We start from the raw sequence: 21,401 nt of genomic DNA, 5'->3' as shown, positions 1-21,401 counted from the left end.
AAGGCACCCTCCGTGGGGGTAGACACAGCCCATGCCGGAGCTCAGGGCTTGCTGACCAGAGCATGGGCAGGATTTCAGTGCCCTCCACCCTCAGCTGGGCACCTTCGTCCAGGTCGCGCCATGCACAACCTTCCACATTGTCTGGGTCTGAGTTGCCAGCGTGGTACTTTCTGGGTCACTCGGCCAAGGGAGGGAGCAAAGAATGAAAGTAGTCAAGAATGATGCTGTCTCGGGCCGCCCCCTGGTGGCCATCTCCCACGACACACAGGGCTCCGGAAAGGCATCTTCCGAGTCTGGGTCTTAACGAGGGGAGCCTCCTACCTGCCTGCAGAGATCCAGCACCAGGGACTCAGAGGACCAACCTCCCAACCCTGAGAAAGGGATCCGGCCTTGAGGCAGCCACTGTGGACCAGGCCCTCGAGAGGCACTTTTGAGTTGAATTTAGTGGAACTGTTGACTCACCAGGCTGGAAGCTTCTCCAGGGTAAGGGCTGGTCTCTTCCCAGTGTCCCCAGCGTCTGGCCCAGGGGCTTTCTCCTCTGTCAGACATAGAACTTTGCCTCCCCTATCAGACAGGGGGCCCACCCTTCTTTCTCTCTCTCCCCCTATCCTACCTCGTCCGGCATGTGGGCCTGTCACCCCACTCCAGCTAGCAGCCCTCAGGTGGGAGCCTGGCGCTGAGAGTGGGCTCATTCTGAGGTCAGCCTGGGGCCTTCTTTCTCAGGCTTCCTGGGAAGGCCCCAAGCCTGGGTCATTACTGGATCCATACCCTACCTCCCCCCAGCTCTTCTCTCTCCCTCAGTGAACGGGAACCTCGGCTGTCTCATTTATGCTTAAGCAGTGCCATGCAGTGCCGGGCACACGGCAGGTGCTCAATGAACGTTTGCTGGATGAAGGAAGAGTTGCATCCAGTCAGTCCTGGCCATGATCGGTTTCTAGATATGTGACCTTGAACAGGTCTCATTTTCTGTCATTCAGTCAACAAATACCTACTGAGCATCTACCATGTACTACTGTTCTAGACACAGGAGTCCAACCCAGATCTGCTGGGCTTCCTTCCAATACTGTTCTTTCTGCTTATCAGCTCTGGTTCCTCTTTCCTGAGAAACCAATACTGAGATGGTTGAGACCTGGAGATGGGCAACCCCAGCCAGAAGTCCTGTCGTCTCCCACTGGCCCCCCAGACATCAGATCCTCCAGTCCCCGGGACACCCCCCAGCCTCCCCTTCTCCGTACCTTTGTCACACAGAGCGCCCCTCCCTGTCTGCCTGCCCGTGTCCTGCTCAACCTTCAAATTCCCATTGCAGGGTCATGAACGCCTTGAAGCCAACCCCACCCTTCTGCTTTGGCAGAAGCAACTCAGCTGATGTGAGGATGCACCAGTGTCTACACTGACCCAAGCTATTTATGCACCTGGCTCCCCCCAAGCCACGCCTTCCCCCCTCCCCTGGGGAGTGCCTGGGCCTAGACTGAGTCGGTTGATTGATTTCTCCCTGTCAGGCCCTGAAGCATCTGCTTGCCATGCTCCAGCGCCCAGCGCAGGGCCAGGCACTCAGGGCAGGCCACAGGATCCCCAAAGTCATGATGGGAGAATTGGATTCAGGGCACCACCTGGGCACTCCCTCCTCTGGTCCCCTCCCCCACGGGAGGCTCCTATCTCTCCCCCCCCCATAGATGCGTGGAGCAAGGAGGGCACTGGGGGAGGGTAATAGAAGGTCACAGGGCAGATGGACTGTGGGCCCATCTGGGAAAGGACAGCTTGCCCCTGGGGAAGGGCAACCACACATCTTAGAGCTGTCCGGGAATCTGGGAATCATCCGCTTCAGCAGAATTCCAAGGGCTGGGAAGGTGAATGTGGGCGTGCAAGGGGGAGCTGCCCACCCTTGCAAGGCCCGGTCTTTAGTTAGTGCCACGTTGGGCTGACAGGCAGGACACCTGGGCTTCAATCCGTATCCCTTTGCTGTGTGACCTTGGGCAAGCCCTTGACCCTCTCTGAGCGCCGGGTCTGTACAATGAGAAGATTGCTGCCCAGCATGAATGCCAGAGGCGGGAGAGCCAGAGCCACCTCACCCCGCCCTGGCCCCTTTTCCGGGACTGTGAGCAGGGGACCGTGGGTGGGGCCACTGCCCAGCCTCATCCACCTATCCCTGTCTTGGGCTGAAAGGGGCACAGTGGGCATCCTCTACCCTGTGAACTGCCCTGTTCTCTGCTGGGGTCCCCCTCCTGGTCCCCCCCCCCCAGAGCTGCTAGGCTGCCAGCTGGGAACATCATCAGCTGTGACCAGCGTCCTGCGTCATGGTGAGTCAGAGCCATCCTTCCAAGCCAAGTCCAGTCACCCCACCACAAGAAGAAGAGAAAGGACACCTTGCCCCCCGCAACCCTGGGCCACACAGGAAGGACCCCTTTTGTTCTTTCCTGTTCCACACAAGGACAGGCACACACCTGGCACTGTGCAAGGCACCTGGGCATCCGGGGGGATCTGGACATACTGTCCCTTCAGAGCTCTCCTCCCCTATGCCAGACTTGGGGTGGGGCTGCTCTGAGCGGGGGAGAGCATGGGGGTCTCTGAGCATATGTGGCTGAACACGGCACGGACTCTAGGGCTGGCACATCTCTCTTCTTCACACCCGCACATAGTAGGTGCTTCACACATATTCATGGAATGGAGGCTCTTTAGGCTTCCAGTAGGTGTAGCGGAGCTTGGTGATGTAATAATACATCCTATCCGTGTCCACCGTCGCTGTTATTTATTTTCAGCCCTAAGGACCTGCTATGTCTCATTTTGCATATATTTCTCATTAATCCTTACAGCAATACTGTGAGGTGAGATTATCCCCCCGCCCCCACGGTTAACGGATGAAAAACAGGCTCAGGGAGGTGAGGCAATTTGCCCAAGGTCACACAGCTATATGTGAGCTGAGCCAGCTGTCACACCAGGTCTGCTGGCAGCAGTGGCTAGAGCCACTCCCCGCCTGAACCCTACCTCAGAGAGGGGAAGAGACCTGGGTCAGTGCCCGCCCCCACCCCCTGGCTGTCCACCAGCCCCTCAGATGCTGCCCTGCTGGGGGCCTCCTACTCCTGCCTCAAACCTTATTCATCCCTCAAAATCCTGCCCAGGGCCATCACCAGGTTTTTTAAAATTTTTTTTTATTTTTATTTTTTTCATCACCAGATTTTTGGGGGGATCCAAGAAACCTGGCTTCCTCAGCTGTAGAAGGTGCACAGGCAGGTGCAGGTGTAAAGATGGAGGGAGATGATGTGCAAGTGAGTGGCTCAGACGCGCCGCGCTTGTGCACGGGAAGGTCTGCTCAGGAGCTGAGTGTGCGCGCACGGGAGTGACCATGTGTACAGGTGAATGCGCATGGCTGTGTGTGTGCGCACGAGTGAGAGTGTGCTTACAGGTGTGTGCGGGAGTGATAGAGTGAGCCCCTGTTGCCCCACGAGACAGGGGACCCAGGGCCCTGGTTGCTATTTATTCCTTAAAGATTTTATTTATTTATTCATGAGAGACACAGAGAGAGAGAGAGAGAGAGAGAGAGAGAGAGGCAGAGACACGGGCAGAGGGGAAGCAGGCTCCGTGCAGGGAGCCCGGTGCGGGACTCGATCCCGTGTCCTAGGGTCACGCCCTGACCCGAAGGGCAGACGCTCAACCGCTGAGCCACCAGGTGTCCCTGGGTCCTGGTTGTTAAACTAAGGTTGTGTACGTGGGGCCGCAAGTGCTGGAATCTCCGCGCACCCCTCTCGGTCCCCTTCCCGACCTCCAACCCCGTCACCAGGTGGCGAGGAGAGAGGGTCAGGGGGTCCCTCCCCTCTCTCCCAGCCGTAGCTCCCTTCCCCTAGCGGTCCTCACTCTGTGCCGCTCCCCGCACCGCCCCAAGTCCCGCCCCCGCCCCCGCCCCGCGGACCCCGCCCCTCCCCCTCCCGGTCCCCCCAGCCCCGCGGACCCCGCCCCTCCCCTCCTACCCGCCCCCCGAGCTGGGCTGACCCCACCCCCTCCCTGGTTTCCCCCCCCGCTGACCCCGCCCCTCCCCCTCCCGGTCCCCCCAGCCCCGCTGACCCCGCCCCTCCCCTCCTGCCCCCCCCCGAGCTGGGCTGACCCCACCCCCTCCCTGGTTCCCCCCCCCGCTGACCCCGCCCCCGAGCCCGGGCTGCGGCCACAGGTGCGCGCGGCGGGCGGCGCCGGGGGCCGGGGAAGGGGCGGGGCGGCTGCGCGCGGCTCGTGCTCCGGGGCTCGGGGCGAGCGCTCCCCCGGGCCCCCCCCGCCCTCCGTGCTGCCCGCGGCTGGCAGGAGCGGGCGCAGCGCGGGAGGCGGCGGCGGCAGGGACGACGAGCGGAGCCCCAGCCCCGGCCCCGGCCCCGGCCCCGGCCCCTGCCCCGGCCCCGGCCCCTGCCCCTGCCCCTGCCCGCCCGCCGCGCCGGCGCCGCGCGTGAGCCCCGGCCCCGCGGAGACATGAGCGCCCCGCGGCCCGACGCACCCGAGGCGCAGCGGCCCGGCCCCGCGGCCCCGTGATGGGCTCCTGCGTGTCGCGAGGTGAGGGGGCCGCCGGCCGGCGGGGGGCGGGGGGCGGGGGGGCGACCCGGCCTGCCCCGCCCGCACCCCCCCACCGAGCCCCAGGGGACACGGTGCCCCCGGGAGGACGGGGGGGGCAGCGCAGAGGGAGGGCGTGGGGGAGGTGGGGGCGGTCGCCGCGTCTCCAGGCCTGCTTGGAGCCACACCCAGGCAGGTGGCACAGAGCGGGGTCGCTTCCGACCGCCCGAGCGGCCCCACGCCCCCTGCCGCGTGCTCGGGAGAGGAGGGGGGAGGGGGAGGGAGGCTCCCGGTTGCTCCGCGCCTCGGCTCCTCGGGGGGCCGGTTGGCAGCACCGGGAGAGCCAGCCGACTGCCCTTCGCACTCCCCCCAGACCCAGGCCCCACCAGCTCAGCGCCCCCACTTCTGTCCCCCTTACCCCATGCCCTGTCTGCAGAGCCCCTGAACCTCATCGACAGGAGGGGGTTAAAGGAGATGAACAGGTTATAAAAAAGGTGTCCCTTCCCCCACCCTCATCCCTAACTCCTCACCCCACCCCCCCATCCTTGGTCAGGGGACAGGAAGGGATGGAGAAAGCTAAAATCTAGGCAACCCCTGGGCCTTTCTTTCTTTCTGCTTCTGAGCTTTAAAAGCTGCCTTGCCCTGGCACCTCTGCTCTCTTTCTGCCCTTCCCAAGGTGGTACCCCAGGAGTTGGAGTGAGACGCCCTGGGGGACTGGCTCCTACTCAGAGCAGGAGGTGGTGCAGGTGACTGAGGCTTTGGCTCCAGCTCTGCAATCCGACCCACCCCATCCACAGGGCCTGGGGGCTGTCATCCCACCTGACACGCCCCAAAACTTAGTTGTAGAGGAATGAATAGACCTTGGGGAAGGGCTGCACAGGCCCTGGGGTGGAGGTGGGGGCTTGTGCTGGGGGATGCTGGGGAAGGAGCATAGCACCCTTCTCTCCATCCTCTGCCCTCTAAGGGGGCACATCAGTCCATGTGGGACATTCAGGTAAGCAGCTTGAGAGGTCTCAGGAGGGTGTCAGGGCTGGAATTGTGGGTGGGAGTTAGTTCCTGGGAGGTTCATTCACTTATTCATTCATTCAGCTGATGTTAACGCCTCACCTACTGTGTGCATGCTGGGCATCTAGTATCTAGTGAGGACAAGTCCAGCATAGCGTGTGCCCTTGTGAGGCCGACAGCTTGCCAAAGGGGAAAGGAGTTTTAAGAAGGAAGAGTATTTAGGGTTCTTCAGGACTGACAGGCTCTCAATGTGTCTGCAGAAACCCAAAGGCTAAAAAAAAAAAAAAAAAGAAACCCAAAGGCTTTGGGCAGGCTCTGGGTGTCAGGAATCTGGGATGGGGTGTTTCCTTGGTGACTGTGTCCCTTCCCTGTCACTTGGCCATCTAGCACAGGGGCCCCAGCCCTGTGAGCCGCAGACCCACTGAACAACAGTACAGGGGCCAGAGAAGAAGAGGGGCCTGCCAAGGTCAGGCTGGTCCTCGGGTCCTTAGACACCCCCCTCCACGGGGCTGGCACCCTCCGCTGTGCCTGGTTGAGGTCATGCAGACTAAAGATGGACTTTCTTTGCCCGTCCTTCTGTGACTAGGCTGCCCGAGTGCCACCTCCAGATCTAGTTGTGTATTCTAACCTTGTCCCCCTCCTGAGGGGGTGGCACTTACAGTCTCAACATGCAGCAGGCAAGTTAGGTAATGGTAAAGAAGGGACGAGAGCATAGAGCAGAGGACAACCATGGTCTCAGGGACTGAGCCACTAAGTGGAGGTCACACCCCCCCTCTAATGGTCACTAATACTCCCAGAGCGCTTACCAGGTGCTGGTTGGAACATTTTAGGTACAACTAGCTAAATCGGGGTAGGTACTGTCACGGTGCTCAAATTACAAGTGGGGAAGCAGAGGGGAAGCTGAGTGACCTGAAAAAAAGCTGAGCCTGTGCCCCTAGCCTCTGCACCGCGCCCCCAGCCCGTAGCCGGGCCCCTGACCCCCTCCTCTCCAGCTGCAGGCTTCTAGGCCTGCTCTCCACACCTGCACCCAGTGCTAACAACCACCCCTTTCTGCAAACGCCCCCCTTTGCCTGGTATGCAGCCCTGAAGCCAAGCCAGGGATTGCCAGCCTCATGCTGATGCCCATACCGAGCCCAGAGCCTGCACGTAGCTGGGGCCGCCCTAGCCAGACCCCAAGCCCCAGCCACAGGCCACACCTGGGAGAGCCTCCCCGTGCCAGCATGGGGCGGCAGTTCGCTGCTCTGTGCCAGGCCTGAGAGGCTAGGGGTGCAGACTCTGGCTCCAGCCAGCCTAGGTTCCCCCCCACCCATTCACTCACTCTGACCTCAGCAAGTTGCTTAGCCTTGAATGTGTTACAGTGTTCTCATCTGTAAAATGGGACCAATACCGGTATAAATGCCCTAGGGTTGAGGGCGGGGATTAAATGACTTAATTCCTGTAAAGCACTCAGACCGGTACTTGGCACGTCGTAAGCACTCTTAAAAGTTAGCTGTTTCTTTTATTTAAAATGTTTTGTTATCACCCTTCTGTGCAGACAGCTAAGCGAGGACTTCTTGGCTGGGAAAGCGGAGGCTCCAGAGGCTTCCAGCCCCATCCTGCCTCATGGGTGCCTCATGGCCCACACTCGAGCTGCCGAGGGCTTGGGGGAAGTGATGGGACCAGAGTAAGGCAACACGTGCTGTTTCCAGGAGCTATTTTCTGTTCATCATTTACTTTTTTTAAAAAGAGATTTTATTTATTTGAGAGATGAGAGAGAGAGAGCAGGAGGAGGGGCAGAGGGGGAGGGAGAGGGCTCAGCAGGCTCCGTGCTGAGCACAGAGCCAAGTGCGGGGCTCAGTCTCCGGACCCTGAGATCATGACCTGAGTCACCATCAAGAGTCAGCCGCTTACCCGACTGAGCCACCCAGGCGCCCCATTCATCATCTACTTTTAAGCTACTGTTTGTGGGGCGCTTATCCTAAGCCAGGCTGAGCCTTTACTCTCCTGACCTAGTTCGTCCTCATTCAACCCTGGGATGTGGGGCCCAGAGACGCAAGAGTCTTACCTGAGGTCACACAGCCAGGACACAGAGAGGCAGGATTTGAATTCAGGCAAGTCCGTGTTAGCCCAGCGCCTGAGTGGGGAGCACCTGCCCTTTGCTTTCTGATGTGCCCCGCGTGAGAGAGGCGCTGAGTGCGTGGCCGTTGCTTAAAAAAAGCAACCCTCTGAAATAACTCCTGTGGTTGGTATCTGGTCGGGGCTTTGCCGCCACCGCTGGTGACGCTGGTGTACGGAACAGGGGAAGTTAATATCTACACCGGTCTCTCCAGCCCCCAGGGCTCCCGGGGTCCACCCCATGCCCTGGCGCTGGAGCCTCTCCTCTGGCCCCCCCGGGCCCGCCTGTCCCAGCCTTGTCCTCCAGCCAACCCACTGGCCTTCTGGCCTCACCGAGGGAGTCTCAGTGCACTGGGCCTCAGGGCTTATGAGGGCAGAAATTGGGGACCGAGGTCTTTCTTCTGCAAGGTCAGACAGCTCTTTGCTCTGGGAGAAGCCTCCAGCTCTCAAGGGTCTGGGCAGAGACCCCCTGCCACTGCCCAGTACCCAGGGCCTCTGACCCTGACCCCCTCCCACTCCCCCAGCACTGTCTCACCTTGGCCCCTGCAGAGCCAGTGAGTGACCTGACATGGGCACTAGGGGAGACCAAGGGAAGAGCAGATGGGGCCTTGCCCTCTGGGAGCTCACTGTCTGAGGAGAGAGACACAATCTTGCCCGAGTAGTCTACTGGGGGAGGCAGGACAGGGACGTGGACACATGCACAGAAAAACAGCCTGAGGAGGTCAGCAGTGGTCAGTGGTTTGAGCACAAGCTTTGGAATTTCAGACTAGTTTAGGTTTGAACCCCATCTCTGCCACTTATTAGCTGGTGACCTTGGAGGAGTGGTTTGATGTCTCTGAGCCTCAGTTTACCCATCTGTAAAATGGGCATAATGAGACCTACTTTGCAGGGTTTTAGTGAGGGTTAAACGAGAGATAATGGATGAAAAGGCCTAGGACAGTGCCTGGCACGTAGTAGGTATTCAGTATATAGTAGCAGCAGATCATTGCAGGCCAGACTTTGCTCATTCACACTGCTGGTAGCCTAGTACAGCTGAGGCCAATCCGGGCAGGCTGCCTGGAGGAGGTGAGGCGAAAGCAGGATGGGCTCGAGGATAGCTCATCACAGAGACGGAGCCACGGGATGGTGGAGGACATAGAAAGGAGCTGAGGTGTGTGGAAGGTCCTGGAGAAGGGCCCATTGTCTCCCTCTAACCTTGACTGGGGATAGAAACGGGCCCCCTGGTACTGCATCAACTCACTGATGAAGTTACCGCTGTGGCCCTGGTGGCCTATAAACAAATGTCCCGGGGACCCGGAGGGTACTTGAGGCTGGGCCTCTGCCCAGCTCAGAGGGACAGCCTGCTGTCATGGCAGTGACTCACCGGGCAGAGAGGCCAAGGGCTCACTCTTGGTGGCCTCCTTCTGCAGAGCCCCCAGGGTGAGCTCTAGCCCCAGGGGCGGGACCAGAGGTCAGCAGGGGTGACCAGGATCTGATCTGTCCCCGAGGTCTAGAAGGAGGAGCGGGTCTGGGGGTGGAGAGGGTCGGAGCAGCTGCGGTTTAGAGTGCCTGCTGTGGCAAGTGCTTCCTCCCGGGCAGCCCTTCCCATCTCCCGGGTGACAGCGCAGGGGCCACAGCGCGTGCCGGGGTCCTGGGTGGCAGTGAAAAGCCGGGATTAGACCCGGGGCAGGGGCTGCAGAGGGAGCACTGGGCCCGCTGTGTTCTCCCCGGAGGCAGGGCCGGGGCCTGGAGCTTGGTGGGCGGGCGGCAGCACACACCAGGGGAGCGGCTGGCTGGCTGGAGGAGGCGGCCACAGGGTTCCTGAGAAGCTTCGAGGGGAGGCCTGCGGCTGTCCAGGGAGGGGCAGGGCGAGGGGTTTGGGCCCAGGCTGCTGCTCTGTTACTCTGTGCCTTCAAGAGGGAGTGTACCCTCTCTGGGCTGCTGGGAAAGGACAGGGTTAACCCTGAGCCCTCTCTGCCCTCCTGGGGTGCAGAGCCCCCGGGGACACTCTGGGGGCAGACGGCAACCACAGTGACTAACTAACGGGCTGGGACTTGGGCACCAAAGAACAGCTAGAGCTGCAGGCTCATCCTAGGAGCAAGCAGAGGAAAGCAGGGTGGGAGCTTTGCAGCGAGAGGGCTGAGGTTAGAGCTCAGGAGGAACTGTCTGGGTGGTTGGACTCTAAGAAAGCAGATTGAGGAGCTGGTGTGAGAAGCAGGGAGCATCCTTGGTAGGCAGAGGAGAGCCCTGCTTGAAGGCAGAGGGACGGAGGAGACGTCTGGAGGACGCTCCTCTCCTTGAAGGATCCCGATGGCCCCCTCCAAGTTGCCAGGGCAACCAGAGGCCTGTCACTGCTGTGGCCAGGGGAGGCGGGGGAGGGGGCAGGTCGGAGAAGGGGTCTCAGGCCTCGAGGTCGCTGGAGTAGCGTGTGGACTGGGGAGGAAGGAGGCGCCCCACTAGCAGTGACCAGGGGTCCCCTCAGGCCGGCCCCAGCCCCCACCCCACATGAAACACTGTGTTTTTCCAGTTGCTGCTGGTGACGTGGCCGCCAGTCCCAGCTGGGCGAAGAGCAGCCTGTGATTTCACCCTGGGCTGCTCCATTACCTGACGTCTCCATGGCAACCAGCCTGTGACATCACGGGGCCCAAGTCCTCAGGGGGAGCAGGCGGCTTTGGCGGAGGCCCCTGCACCCCAACTGAGGCAGGGGGCGGGGCAGGAAAGGCGGAGAGGGGGCTCAGAGCCAGGAGTCCCCCGAAGTCCACCTTGGCCAGTGACCTTGTTCAAGTCATGTCCGCTCTGGGCCTTGGCCTGTGACACCGTCTCCCAGCCGCCTCCGCGCTGAGCTCCCCTCGCTCCGCGGCCTGCGGTCCTCCGGGGACCCAGCACCTCTCAGGGTTCCTGGGGACAGCCTGTCGCCAGCAGCTCGCAGCTCGGCGGCCCCTGCGTACGCCCGCTGGAATCCGAGGAGGGTGACTTTCAAACGTTTTTGACCCCAGCCTGTGAGGAATACACGTATTTCGCACCACGACCCAGCACACACTTAGGACACTCTTACCGCAGATGTGTGTGTGCACACCCCTGCCGGCACGTGCGTGCCTGCGCCGTCTAAACCTAAGTTTGCTGAAACAACACTTGACCTGACTCCTCTTTAGGTTCTGGTATTTTCTGTTCATTTCTATCGTGTTTTTCAATCATATGACCTCGTAAGTGGCTTGCATGAGCCACTGGAGGAGGCGCCCCCGACCTCAACACTGCCTCTGAGGGACCTGGAACATTCTGGTTTCAAATTTTTTTTTAATTTTTATTTATTTATTTATGATAGTCACAGAGAGAGAAAGAGAGGCAGAGACACAGGCAGAGGGAGAAGCAGGCTCCATGCACCGGGAGCCCGACGTGGGATTCGATCCCGGGTCTCCAGGATCGCGCCCTGAGCCAAAGGCAGGCGCCAAACCTCTGCGCCACCCGGGGATCCCAGCATTCTGGTTTCAGACAGGCTCATCCAGACCTCCTGCACCTGCTGGGCTGTAAGTCTGCAGGCCAGTCTCAGAACTCTCCAGTCCCTTAGGGATCCTGAGTCCTGTCCGATGTGGATGGAGACTTCCACCTCACGTCCTGCTGAGTGTTCCCTTCAGGCCTCCCACCAGGACTGGCCACAGTCGGCTTTATCCCCTGCTGGCCTCCCTCCCCTCTGACATGTTGGAGTCTGGCATGAGGAGCTTGAGAAAAAGTGGCCAAGATTTTTTTTTAAGATTTTATTTATTTATTTATTAGAGACAGCAAGCAGGCGAGCGTGAGCACAAGCAGGGGGAGAGGCAGAGGGAGAAGCAGGCTCCCCGCTGAGCAGGGAGCCCGATGTGGGGCTCAATCCCAGGACCCTGGGATCCTGACCTGAGCCACCCAGGGACCCCTGCAGAGATGTTTATTTATCTGGAGCTCTGGTGGTCTCTCTCGGCTGCCACTGGCTCAGTGTTGAGGGAAAATTTAATGAGCGACATGCCAGGCCCCGTGGCAGGTGCTAGGGCTCTGGTGGCAAATAAAGCTGACAAGGACCAGCCCTCAGAGAGCTCATGGTCTAGTGAGAGATGGTGAACAAGGAAACAGACACATAACGTGTGCTGACGGGCATCGTAAAGAAGGAATGACATGGCGCCTAGGTGGCTGAGTTGGTTAAGCATCTGCCTTGGGCTTGGGTCATGATCCTGGGGTCCTGGGATCAGGTCTCCCGTTGTGCTCTCTGCTCAGTGGGTACCCTGTTTCCCCTTTTTCCGCTCCTCCTACTTGTGCGCGCGCTCTCTCTCTCTCCCTGTGTCAAATAAATAAAATCTTTTTTTTTTAAAGGAATGCGATAAAATCGGGGTAGGAAAAGATGGGTACCATTAGACAAGGTGGCTGGAGGCCTCGAGAAGGTTCTGACATTAGAACGGAGACCTGAATATGGTGAGGGAGTGAACCTGTGGCTTTGTGGGAGGAGAGAGTTGGAGCTAGAGGACAGGAACAACCAGTGCAAAGGCCCTGAGGCAGGAGTCTGCTGGGTGCATCTGAGTGATTCGTGTGGCTGGAGTGCAAGGCAGGGGGGCACAGGTGCCAGGTTAGTATGTGTGAGTTCTCCTAAGGGGCCATTTGGGGGGCCTGCCCATGGCCCAATCCCTGTCATGGGAGATCTGACCTGCTTCAACCTCTTCTCTCCCCTGCCCAACTCCCATGCCCCCTAAAGTTGCCCACCCTCCAGCCTCTAGGGGCTGGGGTCGCCTTGCCCTGCAGGCGGCCCTTGTAGGAAGCACCTTTCTCAGTGTCCTGTTGACCCTGGAGAAACTCACAGTCCTTGCCGTGCAGGGGGAGGGAGGGCAGGCTGCTCTCGGGGTTCGTGACATCCACCCGGGGCTGGGGGATGCTCGCCCCTCCTTTGCAGACGTCCCAGATCTCTGCAGGGGAGTCTCCGAGAGCCCCTCACTTGGCTCATGGGGGGCAATCGGTCGAGTCAGAGGGACGGTGGGAGGCTGGGGTAGCAGAGCCTGTGGCAGCCGTCTCCGGGAGGGAGTCTGCTCCCCCCCCACCCTCGGCAGTGGGGCGCCCAGTGCCCCTTTGTTCTGTTCGGGGCCCTGGGAGGCAGGCAGGACCTGGAGAACAAGTATAGGCCACTGCCCACTTCACAGATAAAGAAATGGAGGCTCGGAGCGGTCAGCCAAGGTCCCGCAGGAAGTGAAGGGCAGCAGCGTCTGAACGGGGTGACCTGGCACCAGAGCCTCCCCCCTTGTCTCGGGAGCAGACCCCGAAGTGAGGGTTGTGGTACAATGGAGACGTGAGGGAGGTCTGCCGGAGGGAACCAGGAGGGGAGCGGAGAGAAGGCGGCCTGAGTGGGGGACTCCGGGTTCCAACCCCAAGCCAGGGGTCTGGGGTCCCCCCTCCAGTCTCCGCAGAGGGCAACGTTCATTCAGCTCCGGCTCCCCTGGAAAGGGCCCCAGGTGCCGCCAGGTGGGAGCGAAGGACTGGGGCAGGGGGTGGCTATGGGTGCACAGGACAGGACAGGGATCCGAGCGCATGGGGCTCAGCGGCGCCCCGTCCTCCCCTCCTGCTGACCCCTCCACAAGACCCCTCGCTGGCGCTTCAGCCCGGCACCCACGGCCCACCCACGAGCGCCCAGCCCTGCCTCGGGGGCTCCTGACACCTGGCCTCAGCCTACAGAGGCTCCCTGGCCTTGGCTTCCTCCTGGTCGGCTTCCTCCTGGTCGTTGAAACCAAAGAAGGGTGTTGGGACTGGGACCCGGGTCTTGCGGAGGCCTCGCCTCCCTGCTCCTCACGGCCCAGACTCCACGGTTCTGTGACACCCCTCTCCTGGCACCTACCCCATTAGCTCCCCCATCACTCCCCTGCCCACAACATCCCTCTCCTTCCCCCCCCCACCCACTAGCTTCCCCCCTTTAGCTCTCCTTTGCGGCCCGGAGCCCCCACAGAACTCCTCAAAATTCCTTTTGTGCTTTGGAGGAGAGTGAGCCTCAGCACCAGAATAACTGGGCTCAGACCCTGACTTCCGGCGGCTGGCCGTGTGCAGCTGGATGCCTCCAGCTGGTGAATCCCCGTCTGGGCCTCAGTTTCCCATCTAGAAAGCTGAGCCATGAATTCCTTCCTCTTTTTTTTTTTAAGGATTTTATTCATTTATTTATGAGAGACACACAGAGAGAGAGAGGCAGAGACACAGGCAGAGGGAGAAGCAGACCCCACGCAGGGAGCCTGACATGGGACTCGATCCCGGGTCTCCAGGATCACACCCTGGGCTGAAGGCGGCGCTAAACCGCTGTGCCACCCGGCTGCCATAGTCTCCGTTCTCATGGCCTCACCTGCACCGTGTGAGGAGGGACTGGCCACGTCAGTACAGAACTGTCAGGGAGCGCTGGCTGCTGTAAAGGAGGCTTGTCGGTGATGGGGAGAGACTGGGGTGGGGAGGGCCTCTCCGAGGAGGGGACCTGGAGCTGAGACCTGAATGACACGGTTCAGGAAGATCTGGGGATGGAAAGGACAAAGAACAATTTGAGGAGCAGCAGGGAGGCCAGAGTGGCGGGCACAGCGGGCAGGCGGGCACAGCGGGCAGGCGGGCATGCAGGCCCCTGAAGGCCCTGCCGAGGGCCGGCTCCCCGCCTCCAGTGCAATGGAAGGAAGCCAGTGGCAGGTTTTCAGCAAAGATGCAGTCAGACCTGTAGCATCCCTGTGCGGAGGGAGGGTGGAGAGTGGGCCAGGCGAGAGGGTGGTACCCCCACCCCACCGTGGGGAGCCGTGGTGGGGATGGAGAGGGCTAAGCTGGAATGGAGGTCCTGAACAGAGCCAGCAGGACTTTCTGGTGGGGGGAAAGGCAGCAGTGAGAGAAAACTGGATGTTTGGTTGGTGCAGCTGGGTGGGCTGTTGCATCATTTTCTAAAATCGGAGAAGTGGAGGAAGATGGGCCCGGGTTTCCTTGAGAGGCTCTCGGGCATCCTGGCAATTCAGTGAGGGCTGCGGATATAAACGTGGGCATCGGCTGCACTTGGGTTAGGTGTCCTGGGAGGGACCCCGAGATGAGAAGGGGCCAGGCTGGAGCAGAGAAGGGGTGGGGGAGCCCTGAGATGGGCGGGGCTGGAGGGGGGGAGGCGCAGTGTCCCAGGGATGCTGAGAAGCCAGCGAGGAGACCCGAGAAGTCACCCCTGGGCTTGGCCACGTGAGCCAAGGCTGTCCCAGGAAAGGCTGCCCGGAGAGGGTGGAGGAGAAAGCAGAGGTCGGACATGAGTCTCCCTAAGTGTGGCCTAGAAGTGGGCAGAGGAGCGGGCACGGATGGAACTGGGGGGGGGGGAAGCAGGGCCTGGGAGGTCTCTAAGGGATGGGAGATGCTGGGGCTGTTTGGGTGCCGGGCGCTGACCCAGTGGTGGGGGACTCGATGGTGGGTGTCAGGGAAGCAGGGATGCTGGCAAGAGCCCCAACTGGAGAAACACTGTGGCACCTGCCACGCTGGTGGCCGAGAGGGAGACACAGCAGACGGGGAGAGAAGAGGAGAGAGAGTGCAGGGCAGTGGTGGGGGGAGGCAGGCCAGGCTGGGGGGCCCCCAGAGCGAGGGGAGCTGGTCTTGGATGGAGTAGGGACAGTTCTTCCTTTGTCACAGGAGGGAAAGCAGATGGTCTGGGCAAAATGCGGCCAGGGCGATGATTTGAGGTGGGAAAGTGGGGCGAGGCCTGTGGAAGCTTCTGGATCTCAGTGAGGGAGGGAGAGCAGCCAGCAGCAGGTGCAGGCAGGGTGCTGCCCCGCATCCGCCAGGGGTTTGAGAAGGAGAGCCGCGCGGGTAGGCAGCCTGGCGGGAAGCAAACAGCGGGGCCTGGAGCCCTGTAGAAGGATCCCGGACCACGTCCCGTGTGAGGCCGGCGACATGCAGCCCAGGCTTGGGGCCGGCAGAGGGTGAGACCAGACGGGGCTGGGAGCCGAGGGCATCTGTGGGGGAGAGCTTGTAGGCTGTGCCAGGTGGTCGTGGCTGGCCCAGGGTGGGTGCTAGAATTAAAGAAAATGGAGAACAGGCCGAGGGGGAAGGACTCCCACTGAGGGCACCAGGCAGGGGCAGATCTGGCTGGACGCCTCACGTGCCGTGGGCTTGGGTCTCTTTTCTACACGACGACACCCTGTTTCATCGGGTGACAGCAAAGTAGGCCCATCCCTCGGGGCTGGCCTGAACAAGCTTCATAAGGAGGAAAGTATGGGTTTTTTTTTTTTTTTCCTTTTTCTAAGTTCCTCCTGTCATTGTTTTTCCAGATCTGTTCACAAGTGCCCACAAGGACTGTCCCATGCCCCAGGGCACGGACCCCCTGAACCCGGACTTGCCCTCCGGGCACCACCCTACTATTGCTCCAGACCATGTCACTGGCAAGGTAACTGGTCCCTCTTGCTCCCCACCCTCACCCCTGCCTGGGCCCTGGTTCCTGGGATGTCCCCTACACTGTTCCACGGCGAGCCCAGACTCTTCCAGTTTTCCCTCGTGGGCTACTTGCTGTGGGATTAGAGTCCCTGATGTGTGGTCTGCATGTGGATGAAGGTCTGAATTGGGCTGGGCATCCAGGGACTGGACCAGGCTTGTTCAGAAGAATCCTACCTTTGAGGCCTTTTCACCCAAATTAACTCAGCTTTGCAGATAACAAGTTCCCTGACCAGCCCACCACCCCTTAGCAGCCTGCCCTGCCCTCTGGAGGGTAAGGAGTGGCATTCTCTCTCTCATTCTCTCTTTTAATATTTATTTATTTGTTTGTTTGTTTGTTTGTTTGTTTATTTATTTATTTATTTATTTATTTATTTATTTATTTATGAGAGACACAGAGAGAGGCAGAGATACAGGCAGAGGGAGAAGCAGGCTCCATGCAGGGAGCCTGATGCAGGACTCGATCCTGGGACTCCAGGATCACACCCTGAGCCAAAGGCAGACGGTCAACCACCGAGCCACCTAGGCGTCCTTTTTTTTTTTTTTTTAAGTTTATTTATTTAAGTCATTTCTGCACCCAACGTGGGACTCAAACTCACAACCCTAAGATTAAGAGCCACGTGCTCTACCGACTGAGCCACCAGGCTCCCCAAGAGTGGCATTCTTTTTCCAGATGTATCGGGAAGAGCTGGTGAGGGGCCTCATATCTTCCTGGGGTGTATCGTTTCCACCCCCACCCCCAGAGGTTGTGGCTTGAACCTACTGGTTCATATAATTACTTTTTTTTTTTAAGCACACGCCACATGCGAGGTGTTATGCTAGACGCTTTGCCCACGTTATGTCATTTGCTTCACCACAACCCCTGAGGTAAATGACATTTATCATCGTTTTACGGAGGAAGAAACGGATGCTCAGAGCTGCTAAGGCACTAGTGTAAGAATACCCAGGTAGAAAGGGCAGAGTCAGAACTCGAACCCAGATCTAAGCTACCCCCGTCCCCCCTGCCTTCCTGGCAGAGGCGCCGCGGCCCATCCCCTGCCGCACGTCTTTGTCTGCATGAGAAGGGAACGCCAGGGCAGGACCCGTGAGGAGACAGACCCGGGGCCTCAGGGAGTAGCAGAGGGCTGGCCCACGCCACCCCCCGGGGCTCTGGGACGTGTGCCAGCTGCGGGCACTGGGTGCCGGGCCCTGCCTGACCCTCTTTCTCCTCTTGTTTTAGGACAAACAGATGGATTTCTGTTGGGATCCTTGGCAGGTCAGTGCACGTTGCCCACCCCCGTCTAGCCAGCCGCAGCTGACACCATTGCCCGTCACTCTGCGGTGCCATGGGGGGGCGGCCCTGGTGGCAGCAGCGGGGGGGGGGGTCGGGCCTGTGGAGTGGGCAGGCCCCCTGGGGAGGGGGCCTCCTGGGGATGGTAGTGGCGGGGAGGTGGCATCTGGCGGGTCTGCTCCACCCTCCTCACCCCTCCTCTCCTGCCCGCAGAGGTGCTTCCAGACCACCAACGGCTACCTGTCCGACTCCAGGTCCTGCTCCAGCAACTACAACGTGGCGGCTCTGGCCACCTCGTCCCTTGTGGGTAGGCTCCACTGCCCCCTCCCGCCTTGGCGTTAGCATGACCCACCCTCGTCCCTCGCTGTGGGGGCGCAGAGCTGAACTGCAGCCGGAGGCGTGGAGGCTGGCGGCTGCGTGGCTGCCACCTGCCATCGGCTCTCCCACCCCCCCCCCCGGGCTCTCCAGTGAGGCCGCTCCCGGCAGCTAAGGGCAAGGCTCCGGAGAGGGCTGCAGGCCGGAGGCAGTGGCACCTGCTGGGAGGTGGGCACGCGGGCCAGCAGAGGGGGCTCGGGGGCCACCATAGCCTCTGCCCCGGGTCACCCACAGCAACCCCTTCCAGGCCATTCTCGGCCGGCCGGCTCTGCTCACAACCCTGTTGCACGTACCTCAGGCTCACATCTCCCCGGGGAGAGACACTGAAGCATCCCTGACGGCCCTCTGGGTCCGCGTCCGCATCCAGGTGGCCTACCCCCGAGAGCCCCTCGGGCCTGCCTCCCCACTGCCCAGCCCCTGCCTCCTCTCTGGCTGGATTTCTCCAGGGGTGCCTGATAGAGCCCCATCTTCACCCTTGGCCCCATCCCCTCGTAGGATGCTCTTCCTCAACAACAGATCTAACCTGTCACACTCATGCTCATTACCCTGCCATGGCTCCCCATTGCTAGAAGGAAAGCTCTGGAGTCCTCAGCTTGGCTCTCTCAGCCCTAAGTGTCACCCCCGACGGGCTCCCCGGCCTCTTCTGTCACCGCAGTCTTAGTGCCCCCACCCCACTCCACCCCCGTCTCAGCCCTGGCGGTCCTGGAACCATGCCCGAATCCGCCATGCCTTCCTCCTCGTCTCATCTCTGAAATAGCCTCCAGTCTTGCCTCCATCTGTCCAGTGCACCTACAAGCCTACCAACCTACCTGTAAGGCTTAACTCCAGTCCACCTCTTCCAGGAAGCCTTCCCAGCCTGCTGCATCCCACACAGGTCTCCCCCTCAGCAGAGCTGGCACTGGCCTTGGCACAAGGGGTGCTTCCTCAGAACGTGTTAATTCATGGATAAAGGGAGAGGGCTGGGGGGATCTCGAGTGGATCCTTGAAGGGAACTTCTGGGACAGAAGGGTCTGAACATGCTCAAAGGGAATGAGGGGTGTGACAGGTCTGGGAAGAGGCACCAGGTGGAGGGGACCGTTGCCTGAGAGCAGGATGTTGGGAGGGCATGGGGCTTCCACAGGGGTAGGGAGCCCCTAAGTGAGGTGGGGCCTTGGGCCTCGGGGTGGGTCAGGCCCAAAGTGGGCCCGGGCATCGGTTGGGCAGGAGGACTTGCATAGAGTCAGGGCTCCGTAGGTATGAGGCTGTGAGGACACGGGGCATTGGGTGAGTACGAGCGCTGAATGGTTGTGGGGTACAGGCCACAAGATGGGGCTGAGGTACCGGGGGGCCCGGGGCAGGGGAGGTGGGGCCCGAGGCTGGGTTTGGTGTCAGAGTGGTCACTCGCTGCCCTCCGTGCTCGCAGGGGTGGTGCAGAGCATCAAGGACCACATCACAAAGCCCACAGCCATGGCGCGTGGCCGCGTGGCCCACCTCATCGAGTGGAAGGGCTGGCGTGCCCAGCGGTCAGGCTGGGAGCTGTCCCCCGCCGACGACGAGCATTACTGCTGCCTGCCGGATGAGCTGCGCGAGGCCCGTTTTGCCGCAGGTCCGCGGGTGGGGGCAGGGGAGCCTGGGGACGGGGACTGGCTGGGACTCTGGTCCTTAGGGGTCCGAGGGTCGCCACACGGGTGTTGTCAAGGTAGAGCAAATCAGTGCCGTGGGGTGGCCGGGGCGCTGGGTGGGCGCAGATGGACTGCCCGGCTGAGCGCGAGGTGGTCGGGGCCAGCCCGTGGAGGCGCTGAGGGTGCCCCCCGCCCCCTGCTGCGTCCCCGCTGAGCTGGGTCTCGCTGTCCCCACCCACCCACCCCCAGGGGTTGCTGAGCAGTTTGCTATCACAGAAGCCACGCTGAGCGCCTGGTCCTCGCTGGACGACGAGGAGCTGCACCCCGAGAACAGCCCTCAGGACATCGTCCAGCTCCAGGGTACCGCCTGGGTGGGCGCCGGGGCGGGGTGGGTGGAGCGGAGCAGGTGGGGGGTCCCAGCCACCGGATGCACCGTGACCTCAGACAAGCCCCCGCCCCCCCCGCCCTTCAGCCTTGGTTTCTGCATCTGTGGGATGGGCCCGGGAGCCTTGCCCTGCCCACTGCCCACGGGGCGCCGTAGGCATGATAACAGGAGGTCAGGAACTAAGTGCTCACCGTGTTACGTGTTTTACACTTGCCGTTTCACTTCATCCTCCCCACACCTCTGAGAAGTAGGCCCTGTTATGATCTCCATTTTTTAAAAATTTATTTATTCGTGAGAGACACAGAGAAAGAGGCAGAGACGTAGGCAGAGGGAGAAGCAGGTGCCCTGCGGGGACCCCGATTCAGGACTCGATCCCAGGACCCCGGGGTCACAACCTGAGCCAAAGGCAGACGCTCAACCACTGAGCCCCCCAGGTGCCCCTCAGAGCCAGGATCTGAACCTTCATACCAGGCACGACAGACCACCTTTCTGGAACTCCAGGTTACTCCTGAGGGCTTCACCGGGCCCTCACTCCACCACCCCTGTAGCCCCCAGGGAGAAACAGGCTCAGAGAGGTTCAGCGACTTTTCTGAGGCCACACAGCTCGGCAGTGACACAGCAGGCCTGGGAGGCCGGTCTTCCGCCCCCCACTTTCTCTCACTCGCCAGGAGAGGGTGAGGAGCAGGGCCTGGGGCTCCGGGCCTCACACCCCTCTACCCCTCCCTTTGCTTTTCCAGACCTGGAGAGCGTCTACCTTCAGGACAGTCTTCTGAGCGGCCCGTCGCAGGATGACAGTCTTCTGGCCTTCTCTTCCCCTGGCCTCTCCCCCGATGGCTGGCCCTCACCCAACGAGCCCCCCATCACACCAGCTGTGGGCGCCCAGCCCCCCAGCCCCGAACCGCAGCATGGGCAGCGGCTGCCTCGAGGCCCGGGGCCTGAGGGTGGTGCCCGTCTGCAGGGATCCCTCCCCTCGGTGGACAGCATCTCCCTCTCGGAGGAGGAGGAGGAGGACGAGGTGTTCTATAACTGAGGAGGGGGCTGTATGCCCCGGAGCCTCTTCATACTGTGACCCTGCCGGTGGGCTGCCCAGGCGGATCAGGACACTGGGGTCCGGGCTCGGTGTTTCTTGGCCCCTCAGGGCAGGCAGAGGGTGGGTGCGGTGGGGACGGGGGCCAGCACTCCTTGCGGACCATTCTGTGCCTCCGGGGACCTGCCCCGGCAGTGGGAGCCATAATCCCCCTTCTTTGTTCACCTGGCCCCAGCGAGCACCTTCCCCTGCAGGGTTTCTGTCCTCCCTGAGCTCCAGGACCCTCAGCAGACACAGGGCAAGCTGCCCGGGGGAGCCCGCAGCGGACAGCCAGCCACAGAAGGACCTGGGAGACCCACTTGGAGTGGGGCCCCGGAGACCCTGCCTTGAGCCCGGGGCCCTGTCCTCCCCTCCCTCCGTGTTTGTGTCTCCCATCAGAGGTGGGACCACCTCTCTGGTAGCTAAGTGTCTGCTCCTCAGCTCCCTTCACGAGGATCTCCGTCTTTGGAGCGTCTGTCCGTCCCTCACTCTCTGTACCTGCTCCCTGGTGCCCCTGCCCCCTTCCTCGCACCCCCCTCCCACCTCCCTGAAGGTTCTCTGCAGACATTAAAGTGGTGGATTCACCTGGATGAACTCGGCCTTGTCTCTGGGGAAAGGTGTGTCCTTGGGCCCCTGGGGTAAGGAGGTTCTAGAGGGACTTGGGGGAGGACCCCTACC

The 21,401-nt window shown here is 61.1% G+C and overlaps 1 protein-coding gene across 1 annotated transcript; it reads left to right on the top strand.

Moving 5' to 3' along the window:
- The first annotated feature begins 4,419 nt into the window (after nucleotides 1–4,419).
- FAM131C (family with sequence similarity 131 member C) lies at nucleotides 4,420–21,313 on the top strand. Its single transcript, XM_055332301.1, has 7 exons — nucleotides 4,420–4,530; nucleotides 15,867–15,982; nucleotides 17,246–17,281; nucleotides 17,510–17,603; nucleotides 19,074–19,256; nucleotides 19,522–19,632; nucleotides 20,395–21,313. Exons 1-7 carry the CDS (start codon nucleotides 4,509–4,511, stop codon nucleotides 20,685–20,687), a joined length of 855 nt encoding a protein of 284 aa, XP_055188276.1. The 5' UTR covers nucleotides 4,420–4,508; the 3' UTR covers nucleotides 20,688–21,313.
- The last annotated feature ends 88 nt before the right edge of the window (nucleotides 21,314–21,401 follow it).

Source organism: Nyctereutes procyonoides, unplaced genomic scaffold, assembly GCF_905146905.1.
Source record: "Nyctereutes procyonoides isolate TBG_1078 unplaced genomic scaffold, NYPRO_anot_genome, whole genome shotgun sequence".
NCBI lineage: Eukaryota > Metazoa > Chordata > Mammalia > Carnivora > Canidae > Nyctereutes > Nyctereutes procyonoides.
Note: the sequence above shows the minus strand (reverse complement) of the source record. Positions and strands in the feature narration are given on the sequence as shown.